At 37.9% G+C, this 14250-nt stretch overlaps 1 protein-coding gene across 1 annotated transcript in view; it reads right to left on the bottom strand.

Moving 5' to 3' along the window:
• LOC145765416 (uncharacterized) overlaps nucleotides 1–10447 on the bottom strand; it is a 30282-nt gene extending 19835 nt beyond the window's left edge. Inside the window, exons 1-5 of the mRNA XM_082577240.1 lie at nucleotides 10311–10447; nucleotides 8593–8684; nucleotides 6763–6906; nucleotides 6207–6382; nucleotides 5708–5814 (exon numbers count right to left, since the gene is read on the bottom strand). Coding sequence (XP_082433366.1) covers nucleotides 5708–5814; nucleotides 6207–6382; nucleotides 6763–6906; nucleotides 8593–8684; nucleotides 10311–10380 — 589 coding nt within the window. The 5' untranslated portion in view covers nucleotides 10381–10447. The remainder of the gene's footprint in view (nucleotides 1–5707; nucleotides 5815–6206; nucleotides 6383–6762; nucleotides 6907–8592; nucleotides 8685–10310) is intronic.
• Nucleotides 10448–14250: the final 3803 nt, after the last annotated feature.

Here is a 14250-nt window from a genome sequence, read left to right as displayed (position 1 = left end):
CCTCTTCCTCTTCCTGTGAATGTGGTGCCAAGGAACAGACCGCAGACCACATCATCAATGACTGCTCCATCTTCAAGCCACCTTAACGGAGTGGAAGGTCTGCGTGTCATGGATGATGAAACCAAAGACTGGCTGTTCTCTAGTAGCCTTCCAGTGTAGTCCGGGAACATCGTGAATCTGGGGTGGTAAAAGGATAGACCCTCGGCCCCAGACGCTCACACAACGACGACGAATCAGGGCTTTAGTAGGTATAAGAACAAAATACCTGTCATACCCACACAATTTAGGGTGGTCCCGAAATGTATGGAAAATTTTTTTTTTATTTGAAACATTCCGACCACCCTACAATTTTTTTACATAGGCTAAAAGAAGGTAACAAGCTAAATTTCAGAAAAATTGGTTAATATTTAGAGGTGCCACATGAGGTTGCAAATCGGGTTAAGGGTGCTTATTTCAGTATTTCGATTTGATACGATTCCCTAATGATTCGAAATCTTTTTTTTGGTACTGCCGATTCGAAATAAAAATTCCCCAGTGCAGAATTTTTCTCTTCAAGCAAATTCTTTTTACACCCAAATCAATGAGTATTGCGTAATTTCTTCGATGGCTAGAATTTGAAAGCGAAGCCAAGAACTTGCAAGATAGCAAGCATAGCGAACAAGTTGCAGTTCTAAATTGAATATGCTACTTCTATAAAAAAGAAGAGGCAGGAGGAGTTTATAGACTGACAGAAGGTTAACTTTCATGCACTAAGGGGTCCTTAAATGATGAGTACTGATCGTAGTGTACTGATGAAGTTGTGAACGTTTTTCTTTCTATGTTTTTCAGATGGCTAGTAACAGTAATACTAGTAGTAGGCCTATCGGTGGTGCAAAGCCCAAAACCAGAAAAGACAATTATGTTTGGTTGATTGATCCCACTTCCAAGGAACTGTCTGGGAGAAAGCTTCCTTCTGCTATGGAAGTCCTTAGCGTGTTCTTCCATCTACACAAGATTGAGAAGGTAACCATCAAAGAAAATTGCAAAGAAGCTATCAAATTGTGTATTCCATTCTGGGAGAGAGCCAGGATTATAACATGCACAGAAATACATGCAAGTGAAAGACTGAAAAATTTATTTCTGCAATGGAAAGGACTCCAGAAGGCGGCTTTAAGGAGAACAGATACACAGATGAAGAAGAAAAGTTCAGTGCCGATCTTGACAAACTGTTTGACATAACACACGCGAAAGCACTGGATCTGACTACTATTGAAGAAGACCGTGCTTTTCTGATGGCACAAAGAGATGGACGAAGAGGTTTTCTAGGTTCAGTTGATCACGAACTTGCTGCAAAAGAAGCACAAACTGTCAAGCGGAAACAAGAGGAGCAAGCTCGAGCTGACAAGGCAAAAGTATCATCTCCTGCAGTGCAAGCATGTTATCATTAAATCAAGAAGATATCTCAACATCGTCATCAGAGTCTGAAAATACTGAACAGTGTGAACAGTCCAGTTCTTCAGAAGTGCAGACATCAAAATAACGGAAATGTACATTTACAGCTAGAGCGAAGAATGTGATCTGTCCAGGACTAGCACAAGCTCTGGACCGAACCAAAGTCAGTGACAGAGCAGCTGTTCATATCATTGCTGCAACAGCTCAAAGTTTGGGCCACAATGTGGATGAATTGGCCATTAATCGAAAAACTATCCGTCAGTCAAGAAGGTCACTAAGACAAGAAGCTGCTATTTCCAGTAAGGACAATTTCAGTCTTGACATTCTTGACCTGGGAGTTAAGGTTGTTGTGCATTGGGATGGAAAGCTAATCCCAGACACAGCAGGGTGTCAGGACAAATACGATAGGTTACCAGTGATTGCATCGTATGATGGTACAGAAAAGTTGCTTGCTGTACCAAAGTTGACAAGTGGATCTGGACAATCGATGGCTTTGGCACTTGGCAGTCAAAGAAGTCCTGAATGATTGGGTACTAGAAGACAATGTTGTAGCAATGAGTTTTGATACAACTAGCAGCAACACAGAAAAAAAGAATGGAGCATGTCATCTTCTTGAGGTCCAGCTAGAGAAGGAACTTCTATGGTTGCCGTGTCAGCACCATATATTTGAACTAGTGATAGGTGCAGTATTCAACAATGCAATGGGACCGTCATCAGGGCCTAACATGGAGATTTTCAAGAAGTTTCAAGCGCGCTGGACACAGCTCAAGCAAGATGATTATGAAACCGCAGCAAGCGAACCTTCAGTGGACATTTATATCGCACCAGAACGTGATTCCTTGTTGATGTCTGCAAAGAAATATCTATGCAAACAACAACCAAGAGAAGGTTACAGAGAATTTCTGGAACTGATCATCCTCTTCCTTGGTGAATTACAAGATCAGGGTGTTTTGGTTATCAGAAAGCCCGGAGCTTTCCACAGAGCACGGTGGATGAGCAAGGTCCTTTATTGTCTCAAGATTTGGATGTTCCGGGTACAAGTAAAGCTGACAGCAAAGAAAAAGAAAGGGCTTGCAGAAGTTGTTCTGTTCGCAGTGTTGGTGTATTTCAGAGCCTGGTTTGATGCACCGGTAGCAGTTTCAGCACCAGCGAATGACCTGGCCTTCTTGAAGAATTTGAAAGCTTATGCCTCCATCAACAGCAGTGTCTCCAAAGTGACATGCAGAAAATTCTTCAACCATCTTTGGTACCTGAGTGAAGAATGGTGTTGCTGAAGAGAGGAAGCAAAGAATGGTTAAGAACCTTAAAAAGCCTGGAAAGAGTAGCAGGGTTCCCACACATTTTTTATAAACAAATTCCCTACTTTTTCAATACTAATTTAATACTAAATTTTAAAAATTCCCTACCTAATTTCGATCTAAATTGCGCATTAACAGTGCTAAATCAATGAAAATTTCTGTGCTGTATTATTTCTAAACACGATCATGCATAGCATAGGTTTAAAATTGTATATCCGAACTCTATTACATCCGAATCAGTATGAAAAAATAATAATGTCAGAAGATTCCTGTTTGAACAAAAAACTGTTTTGTTTTTTTCGAAAGATCCGGCGAACTGAAACCAGTCGGGTTAAACTGTCACATTTATACTGAAATTACAATTCAAAGCTTCATTAAATAGGACGTGGCAACCTGCCATAAGCCAAACCAAAACAATTAAAATTCAGACTACTAACAAAAATGAAATAAGTAAAAAGCTACTGAACACTGAATCACAAAAACATTTAAAGGCCTACTAAATGAAAATTTCAAACGGGAATTAAGCATTAAAATGCGTAAACTGAACATTCAAGAATACATTTCAAGAAAAATTACCGAAAAAAAAATGTTTTTAATGGCTCTGGCAAGGCCCAAAGTCCAACGTTTCATTTATTTTCATTTTCTTTCAAAATAACCAAAAAGTGCAAACACTGCTCGAGAATACGTCACAAAAGACAGCAATAACAAAAGCCACGTTACCACATCTGATGTTTTGAGCAAACTGTCTGATGTTTTGATGTTGAAATGTGATGTTTTGATGTACATAGATACATAGCCTACAGTCAAATCGCCCGCAGTAACAATTATTGCGAGATCAGCTGATTGCTAGTGACGTGATCGCAGACTGTACTGTACATATCTAGTGACGCAGACTGTACAGTCGCACGCTTCGTTGCTCAAGCCCAATCTCATTTTGAAAGCTCTGACAAAAGCACGCAAAATTTTATTGAAAATCGATTTATGGTAGCATGTTAAACAGAAAGAACGTGGAAAATCGCCAAGTCAGGTTTTTCCTTTAGTATCCCTTTAAGAGCCAAAGTTATTATTTTTAACAGCGGATTCCCAAGTCCAGATAAATGGTTATGTAATATGTAGGCTACAGGTCTACGTGTAGCCTATGCAAAACAAACTACCGAACACCTCTTTTTTAAAATCCCTGGAAAAATTTGCAGATCTATCTTTTGATTCTAAGTTGTGGCTTGAATTTTCTGGAAAAAAGTTTCACACTTTTTGACTTAGCCGAACGTTAGAGCGGAATATTCAGCATTATATGGCTTAGCAGTAACCGCACTCCTGCCGTTAATCTCCATGTAGGCTATGTGTGTGTCAGTGTTTGCAACGTTGATAAAATACCGTTCCAGCGTAAGTATATAACATTGAAACTGCCTTGAAACCAGCATTGACAAACATCAGGCCAAGGCTAGGCTTGCTTTGTAGCAGAGAACAGTCGCACCCATCAGTCCATCACACTGAACAAATTTGTTTACTTTTTGATTTTGTTTCCAGCAGGCTACAAGTAGTAGGCTTCGCCTACGGATAGCTTGTTGTTAGTTTTTGTTTAAATTAAGCCTTTCAATAAATCCTATCAAAAACGTTTATTTTGCATTGTTTATCCTTTTAACTGTAAAGGGTCGCGGAAAATTTTAGATTAAAAGGGGTCCCGAGCAAAAAAGTTTGGGAAGCCCTGAACTAGCCTACACGTAGTTGGGTTAGTTCTCCCACCATCTGACCACATAGTCACTGAACATCGGCAGGCACTTCTGTAATTATGATCAATTAAATCAGTAAAACCATGCTGGATGGATTGACCTTAGAACCCAAACACAAACTCAGAAAAACCGCTTGGTGCAGTAGTGATTTATTTTAACAGCTGATCCAGCTGACAAGGACGGTATTGTATCCGGTTTAATCCAGTCCATATCGCATGATTTTTTATCTACAAATTAGTCATCAAGGTTTTCCATACTTTTTCAATACCATGAGGAGGTTTCACGTAATTCCCGACCTTTTCCAGGTCTGGAAAACGGGTTTTCAAATTCCCTACTTTTTCCCTACTTTCCCGACTGCGTGGGAACCCTGGAGTAGTCGTGCCATGAAAGCCAGCTTGAAGATGGAAGAAATTGAAGCACGTGAGATAGAAGACTTTGTTTCAGTAAAATCTATGCAGTTCTTCAAAGCTCTAAATTTGTCGACAGATTTCCTGTCATTGCCACCGTCACTGTGGCTGTCAAATGATGGTTACATTGCAGGAAAAAAGAAAGCAGCACAGTTTCGAGTGCTTAACGATACAGCTGAGAGAGGAGTGGCTCTAATTCAGGAGTATATCCATGTTCTGACAAAGGATGAGAAACAAAGACAATGCCTCCTTCAAGTGGTGGCAGATCACCGCAAGAACTTTCCAGATGCAACAAAAAGAACTGTTGTTGCTGGGCTAAAAAACTTGGTTAAAGCTGGCCCAATGCCCATGGAATAAACATTTGTTAAGGTTGTGATGACATTACAGTATAACATAGTACAGAAGGGTTTAAAAACAGTCAATAAGCCACACTATTTTATATTGTGTCTTGAGAGAAAAATTAAATGGCTTTGTGGCACCTCTAAACATTGTTCAATTTTAACCAAATTTTGCACATTAACTTCTTTTAGGCAATGTAAAATAAAGGTAAAGTGGTTGTAACAAAATTCTAAAAAAAATTCTTCGGGACCACCCTGAAGCCTCATACCTCATCAAAGGTTAAATGGTTCAAGGTTCAATGCACAAATCAATACAATCAATTCTGTGATAAAGAAAAATAACAAATGCAAAAAGATGATTGCAGGTTCATTCATTGTAAGTGTTCGAACAGTTAGTTTAATAATACTTGTTTTACAATGGGATATAGCTGAAGAAAGTCAACGTCAACACCACAACAAATGACGCAAAATTTGGAAAGCAATTTGATCAAACAATGTAATACCATCATCGAAATGAGTGACGTTGTCAGCTGGATGTTCCATGTCATCCTCACTGTCCATGTACTCAAGTGATTTATTCATAGTGGCATAAGCAGCATGCTTGGCTTTTCTGGAAAGTGTTACATGTCATCATATTGTGATGCTTAATATATAAACAAAGTTCTTTTAAGAACATTGATGCTTTTCTTCCAAAAGTTACTAGACATTTCATAAAGTTTAAAGAAAAACACCAACATTCCAGCAATATTGAACACAGAAGGTTAATTTTTTATTACCTGTTGATTCATCAACACCTTCCAGTAAATTAAAACTAAAATAATGAATTGGTAATAATTCTTATTTATTACTGCAAATATACATGTTAATACATGTATGTATAATTGTATATATATACATGTTTATACATGTTGCATATATACATGTTTATACATACAACTCAATCAAATACATGTTATAAATGTGATTAAACACTTATGTAACTAACACTTATGTATTGTATACCTTTCTCTTCTTCTTGCAATGGGAAAAATGGAGACCTGTTGTGATCGTCTGATTTCATTTGAATCTTCTAATTGCAATAAAGAATCATCTAGCTTATTGGAATCAGTACTCATGGCAGTTAAACAGGACTGAGTAATATTTATCGTAGTGGAGTCCGCCATTGAAGTTTCATACTCCTGCATACAAATATCCATTTGTAGACAATGGTTTAAGAATTTGTCATCAATTACATCATCTCCCAAAAGTCGGTTTTCACCCCACTAGTGAGGATGACTGATTTTTACATAAACAAGATTTCTACCTAACCTAGACAATTTAGAAATATTTTTTCTATCTGGTACGAAAAGCTATAGGTAGTAAGAAAACTAAAGATATTAAAATAAACTAAAAACTGTAATAAAGCTGAAAACTACAGTATTCAATTTATAGAAAAGACTCTGACAAAGTTCCAGATAGTATGGTATATAGTTGCGTGTTAATACAGAAACAATTAGTTTTATATTAATAATAATAATATTTAATAATGTACAAGAAAAAAACTATTACGGGTAGGTACCTTGCAAAGTTGTGCAAGCTTTGAAATACTGAATATTTTTGCTGCTTCTAGCAGTTCCTCATAATTACCCGAGTTAATATTCACATCGGAAGCATAAACAAAGTCCAGGATTGAACTAAATGTGATGGCGTTCACTTTGGTAACCTGTTGGAAAAAACAAGTTAGTTTCCCACCCACTATTTGACAGATATCAAGCAAAATTAATCAAAACAGTTATTAAATATATGCACTAAAAATCTGGTATTTTGCATACAAGATGATAGCATATTGACACTCTCTTTGTTTCTATGGACAGTATCGATTTTAAAGTATGCATTACAGACAAAAACGTAAAAAATTGACAAATTGATTTGCAATTTAATGACTTTGTCTGTAAAATCATTAGAATACATACTTATGGGAATTAAAACATCTTATGACTTATATTAAAACCACCAGTTTGCAATTAAACAAAATTTATTAACTATGGTACTACCAATAATTGTTGGAAAATAGCTACTGCAAGCCTTAAAGCAGCTGGCAGTCATAGCCGCTAAGTAGTGCTTGAATGACCGCCGGTGCTATCATCTCAGTCGGCCAATTTGGCCGCCGGTTTCTTCTAGCTAATTATTTAATTTTGCAATAGAATGATCGTGGATTAACTGTCGAAAATATCTAGTATCAAAGAGTGACGCAGAATTAGGTCAGCGCGTCATAATCACCACGGTTGTATTGTGCGGAAACATTTGCTATTGTAGGCTATGGAATGTATCCAGCTGCGATTCTTCTTCTTACCAGGTATAAGTCTTGTTTGTAACTCCTGACATTTATTTTAACAAAGTGTTCATCCGAAGTGCTAATTTACATCGGCTGGCAATATTATCATGTTTATGTAGATTCAATGTTGTCGGACATTGAATCGTTGTTAAAAAGGAGAACTACCCAGACAACAAAATTCATTTTTACCCTGATTTAACGACTGCAAACGTAGAATCAATGTAAAAATGACGAATTTTGTTGTCTGGGTAGGTTAGTTGACATCCGAGAGGAAAACACGTGTCTTCAGAGTTGACAAATGTTTTCGCTGTGGGTTAGTGACTTTACACATTACACTCTCAATGCTGACATCATAACGGTATAGATGGTCTGGTTATATGAAAGGCGGTATGCAGTTGAACAGTTGAAACAATTTAGTGTCGTTAGATGGTCTCGCAATACCAGATTACAGTCCCGATAAAGCAGTTATTGCGTGGTACAACAATTCTATTGCAGGATGTCGCCCACACTTCAACAACGCTATGTGATCATTTTAGCATTGTTGCATACTTGTGCTATCGTTATTTGTATTTTGGCCTCCAAGCATGCAGATTTGGCCGCCGAGAAGGAGCTCTCGGTGGGCCACGATGGCTGCCGGAAAAAACAAGAGTTTTAAGGCATGTACTGTATAGCATATATATAATTCAAGAAAGATGCATGATTCTAAGCCCATATTATCACACACGCGAGAACCAAATTACAACACCATGTGCTTCGATGGGGAGTTGTCAGTAGCAATACAGTATCAGTCATTTCCCTTCTTAAACTAACTTCAAAAAAAAAATTTAAAACACTTTAACCCAAAATACACAACAGTGTGTACTGTGTAACTTACAATGCCGGCTAAATTAATTGTTTTTCTGAGTTACGGTAGTCAATGAACATTGCCTATTTAAACAATTATTCTGTTTATCTGATAAAACAAAGCATATTTAATGATTTTATTATGATTGTCAATACAGTAGGCTAGCCTGCTAAGTGGTGAATCAGCAATCCAGCATCGATTTAATTTTATCATAACAGATAAATTGATACCTTTATTGATGTGCATGTGTCATCAAAGCATTCTTCAAAATAATCCGATGAGGCTGCCAATACCGCTTTGTGAGCACCAAAACATTCAGTGCCTGGAATTTATGAAAAGTTATTTAATGTATATATTATATATCTGAATAAAATAATCTAACTAACAAAATAATAAACTTATTCTAAGATGAATAACAAGATACCATATGATAGGCTGATGTAAATACAGTAGAATTTGCCTATAACGGCTTCGTTTATAACGTCAATTCGCCTGTAACGTCACATTTCGCTCGGTCCCGGCAGAATTCCTATCTTTTACATACATTGTAGTTCGGCTACAACAGCATCGCCTATAACGTCAATTCGCGTGTAACAGCACCCTTTATTAGTCCCCAGACGTATTTTGTTCGTTTATAACGTCACTTTAAGCCATCACCTTCACCACGAACGGTCAGTCTTTTAATCCAATTAGCGCTGCTGCTTGCAAAATGTCTTCCATTTATTTTGCTACGTCGTTCTCAGCAGGGACTTTAACTGAATTAACCTTTTTCCCGCGTGAAAAACTATCACGTGTAAAAAGCAGCTCTACAGCTGACCTTTAAACAACTCAAAGCAACAGTTGTACGTGCAGTACTGTATAAACTAATTAACTTTTTTTTTCCTGCGTGAAAAACTATTACGTGTAAAAAGCAGCTCTACACTCTAGTCTACAGGTGTGTCAAATCCGTGTCAAAACCGAAACAGCTCAAGATCAATGCCTTTTTCGCTAATAAACAATGAACTTCTCTACTACTGTATGCAACGAGCTGTAGCCTATTGCGCAAATTTCCTGTACCTTTCGCTGTAGGTTATTTTTTTAAACAATTTCTTTGTTTACTGTATTTTCTGCGTGCCTTTTGTCAGTTTGGTGGTACCGGTAGGCTACACAGTAACCCTGATTGGATTATACACCTCTTTCTTTAATCAAAAGACAGTTGTGGAATAGTTTGCGGTAGTTCGTCTATAACGTCAATTCGGCTATAACGTCAGTTTTTGCAAATCCCCTAGAGGTGCCGTTATAGGCGAACTCTACTGTAAAGTACTGTAACTGATTGATTGCTTAAACCTTAAGATTAAGCAGGCTAGCCCAAACAGCTTCACCAAATAGGCTAATCTTACATAAAGCAAAGTAAGCAGATAATGCATTTCGATTGCCTGTGGTCATAGTATCAAGCTATTTTGTACCAACTTACATAAACCAAGATATGAAATAACTAATTTGCATCAATTAAGCTACAAAGTGTGAGATAAGCTATGTATGCCAAACTAATGTGGTTAGGGTTAACCCTAAAAAAGTGGTTACCCTAAAAATGTGGTTAAAGTTAACCCTAACCCTAGGGTATTTTAGATTGATTGTGGGGATCTTTATCCTCAGACTAAGAAAGCTGCTTTGAGAGCATAATCCTGGCAGTTTCTCATATTTGTAGAAGCTTTAAACCACTGATGCAGGCCCAGTCACCGCGTTTGACAGAGTGAATTTTTCCGATTGTTAAACTTAAAGTGGTCTTGTCTGTGAGCTATTCCATTCACTGGTAATCGCTGAATGGAGAGCAGTCCTTGATATGCCTTGCTCAAGCTCATATCCAAATGGTCGAACCAGCGCTGACTTCATTGTTCATGAAGTACGGTAAGGCACTGAACCAGCTGAGCCATGGAGGGCGGATAAGATAGAAATTCAAGATACTTACCAACTTTAACTACAACGTCACAGAATTTGTTACACTTTCTGTAACTATTCATTTTCGAAAGAACTTCCATGATCAGCAACTTTTAGAATCAGTACCTTAGGCCTATCAAACCAGGCTCCTGCTAACCATTAATCTCTACTTGCCACGGGCACAATTACAAACTCACAGGTCACAGCTAAAAAACAAAAAATGAAAACATTGACAGGCTGGCAAACAAAGAAGTGCTGCCGGATGGTTTTCATACTTTTAGCATATCATCCATCAAATACAAGCCAACTCAATCTTTGCATCGTATATTAGTATTTCTTTACTTCCGACATGCATATCGCATACAGTACCTACACATCTATACGGAGTTAGATAAAATAAAAATACACATACAAACTGACAAGTACTGTACCGGTACAATACGATATTCTAAATAACAACTATTCTAAATACTGTACCGGTAATCAAGAAAAGGAAATACCTTCTGACAGGTGTCAAACCGAGGTGACGGTCAAACCCACAACAATGCTTGATATGGATGAACGACTCAGTTACATGTCGTGTAGTACAAACGAATTTATTCTAAGACGAGTCACTTCAATCATAAACAGCTAAAAATCAATTTCGAATCAGCTTCAGTATTAAAAGCTGAAAGCAAACAAGCCCGCCCGATAGCTCAATTGGTTATAGCGCGTGACTTCTGGAACGAAGAAACTTCAAGATCAAGCGGCGCTGGTTCGACTCTCCGGGTGTGCGCTTGAGCTACGCACGTTAAGGATTGCTCACTATTCAGCGGCATCTAATGGATGGAAATGGAATAATTTCCCGGCAACAAGACTTCAACCCGTCAATATCGGTGGTGTCCAACGTTTTTTCGTAAACAGTTGTTCGTGAAACAATTCTTCGTAAAGCATTTCTTCGTGGATGTAATTGACTGCAACACTAATTGTTCGTAAAACAGTTACAATAATTAGTTACAATAAACAGTTACAATAATTAATTAGGGTAGCGTATAGCCTATGCTAGAGATGTGACGTGCTGTAGACGAGCAGACAGAGTGTAGATTCCCTGGTTCAGAATGGCATTGCACTTTGTGCGCAGCGAAAAAGTAAAGCCAAAACTTTGTATTTGGCCAGCTTTATTACAAAGATTATAGTGCACTTAACGCACAAGGGCAAGAAACGACTTATTGAAAATTTGAGGATTTTCAATAGAAATGTCCTGCACGAGTAACAACAGGAGCGCCGAAACGATTTTTGACTGGGGGGCAGGATTATGAGAAAGGGCACTTTTGTTTGCTGAAATGTCAATTTTTTAAAAAGTTTTAAGATAAGATGTAGCGATAATGCTCATCTATCAGCTCACTATCGAGTAATGATACAAGTGTCCGGTATACAATGAAGGACATCAATCATGCTATTTTATAGCCTAATGATGTAACCTACTGTGTTGCAGAATTTTGTGCTATGAATATTATTTTAAGGCAAAAATGAAATTATAATTAGGCTAAAAGCGAATAGCAGAAATTGTTAGGCCTATATTGCAAAATGTGCAGTAGCTTGCGTGACCTTAAAAGGGCACCATTGCCCCCCCGCTTCCGGCGCCCCTGAGTAACAACTGAACAACTAACCCCCAGCAAGTGACTGATTGGTTGCACTGTTACAAAAGAGAACGGGTAGCTCGGTTGTAGGCTAGGCCAATTTATCATCGTTTGTTCAAGTTGAACGATATTTCTCTGAGCTCAAGGAAATAGATGCTGCATTTGTACGAAATCCGTTCTCTACTGCTTTGGATGTTGCTGATATTCCAGATGAATTACAAGACCAATTTTATGATCTTGAAAATGATTCTTCCGTAAGTGACGTTTTTCATGAAATGCCCAAGTTCTGGTGCGTTATTTATGCGTAAATCATACCCACAACTATCAGAATTAGCTTTTCGAATATTGTTTCCATTTGTCACAACATAACTTAGGCCTACCTTTGCGAAAGTGGTTTTTCAGCTCTTGTCCACATCAAAACGATGGCAAGAAATCGAAGGAAAGTTGAAGATGATATGAGATTGGCGTTATCAAGCACTCAACGACTAATTTCGAAGTTGGCCAAGCAGTTGCAGAGTCAATCGTCGCATTAAAAGTTGTGACATTTACCGGTTCTTTGAAATTAAATGTTATTGAAATGTATTTTTGTGCGAATTTTTATATATCTATAGAAAACATAGCAGGAAGGGGGTCGCAGGCTGTAAACAGTGTTGTACGCGTCAGTGAAATAAATTGACGGCGTCAGCGTCAGCGCGAATTGCCTAAAAACTTTACGGCGTAAAGTAGCCTACTGCGTAAGCTCGTAAAGAAATTGACGGCGTCAGCGCTAATTTCTAGCGCTATTTTAGCCAGGGTCTCACAAAACGGAAGTATTTCAACCAAGTTTAGGCTAACAATAGCTATAAATAAAGAGCAGGTTTTTACGTTTTGAGACTGTCTTGTAACTAGCTGCTTTAGCTTATTAGTTATTTCCTTGTAGAAACACAAGCATTTCAAAACGTTTGTCTGACAATCTACTACGTTTGGGACGCATAATGTCCTTTCCAAGTGAAAACATGCGTTCCACAGCAGCGCTGAATGGTATTGGTGTGTTGTGTTGTATTTCAAAAACAAGTCTTGAAAACGTTTACTCGGAAAGGTATCATTATTCCATTTATTCCAAGCGTGTTGTGATGGCTTAGCATATATAAATCTTTTAACGAGGTAGCCTACACTGAACCAATATCGCTCTTTGCAGGGGCACAGAGCTCTTGAAATAAAGTACCTTCAACCACCGTTCAGTTCAGTTGTTTTTATTACTGATCATCATATCAAAAACAATAGCTAACACGTCAACATAGCAAAGTCGAGAAAAAGGTAGAAGCGACAAAACGCGAACGTTAAAACGTGCTTGTGACCAAAGTAAGTTATTGAGTTGAAAAAAATTTGGCACGGTCGCAACACCTTCAGAAAAATTTAAGATGTAAAGGGAAAATAAAATGTTACAAAAAAATAAAATAAAAAACATCAATTTAGGCTATAGCTTTATTAGCCCACATAGCTTTAGCTGATATATTTAAGATTTGTATGGACAGTTGCTATGAAGATCAGTCATGGTGCGTTATCAAGAGTGCTGATGGTCGTGAGGGGAACACGTCTTGGTGCGTTTAGCTCATAGCAAATAAGAGCAAGGCAGGCAAAGAAAACCCCACAAAGAAATCCTACCACGGGTAAAGCCATTTCAAGCGCAACGCACCATGCCTTGCACAAATCACAAAATAGATAGGCCATAACTTGACGACATGAAAACAATGACAAAAACAAATAAAACAAACTAGCAAAAACAACACCATCATCTTGCAGAAATCGAATTATACCCAGGAAAGTTATGTCTTGAAGATATCAAGCGTGCTTTGTTACAAAGTTGCGTTGATAAAGCGATTATTTTAGACCCCAGTCAGTTAAACTCGTCACCTCCACACCGATCCAACGTCAGCAAACGTTGAATTAATGCAAAAATGACAGGCATCACTAGCAGGGATGTAGTAGTGGCATGTCACAGTAATATGAGAAATTTGGGTTAGGTTTACCTTATGTTTTACACGTTAAACCAAAATAAAAGTAAAAAAAATCCAATTCGGCATATTACGTAGAAAAAATTGCAGACAAACAGATAATAGCATGACGATCCAGTCCAAGACACCGAAAGATGGCGATTGGTCGAAGAAGATGGAAAAACTTCTGCAGACTCTGTAGAACTTCTGTGGACAATAAACACAAGAACAAGAAAGCCAGTAGTAGTAGCTTAGCCTACCTACAATCTTACTATTTTGTTAATAAATCTACACACATTGGCCTATCATTGCTGGGCAAAGAAATAGTAGTAGGGCAAGGGCAGGTTAGTTGATACAGAAGGTTAGTTGATACACCACT

Source organism: Aplidium turbinatum, chromosome 2, assembly GCF_918807975.1.
Source record: "Aplidium turbinatum chromosome 2, kaAplTurb1.1, whole genome shotgun sequence".
NCBI classification, from domain to species: Eukaryota; Metazoa; Chordata; class Ascidiacea; order Aplousobranchia; family Polyclinidae; genus Aplidium; species Aplidium turbinatum.
This window is presented reverse-complemented; position numbering and strand designations above follow the sequence as displayed.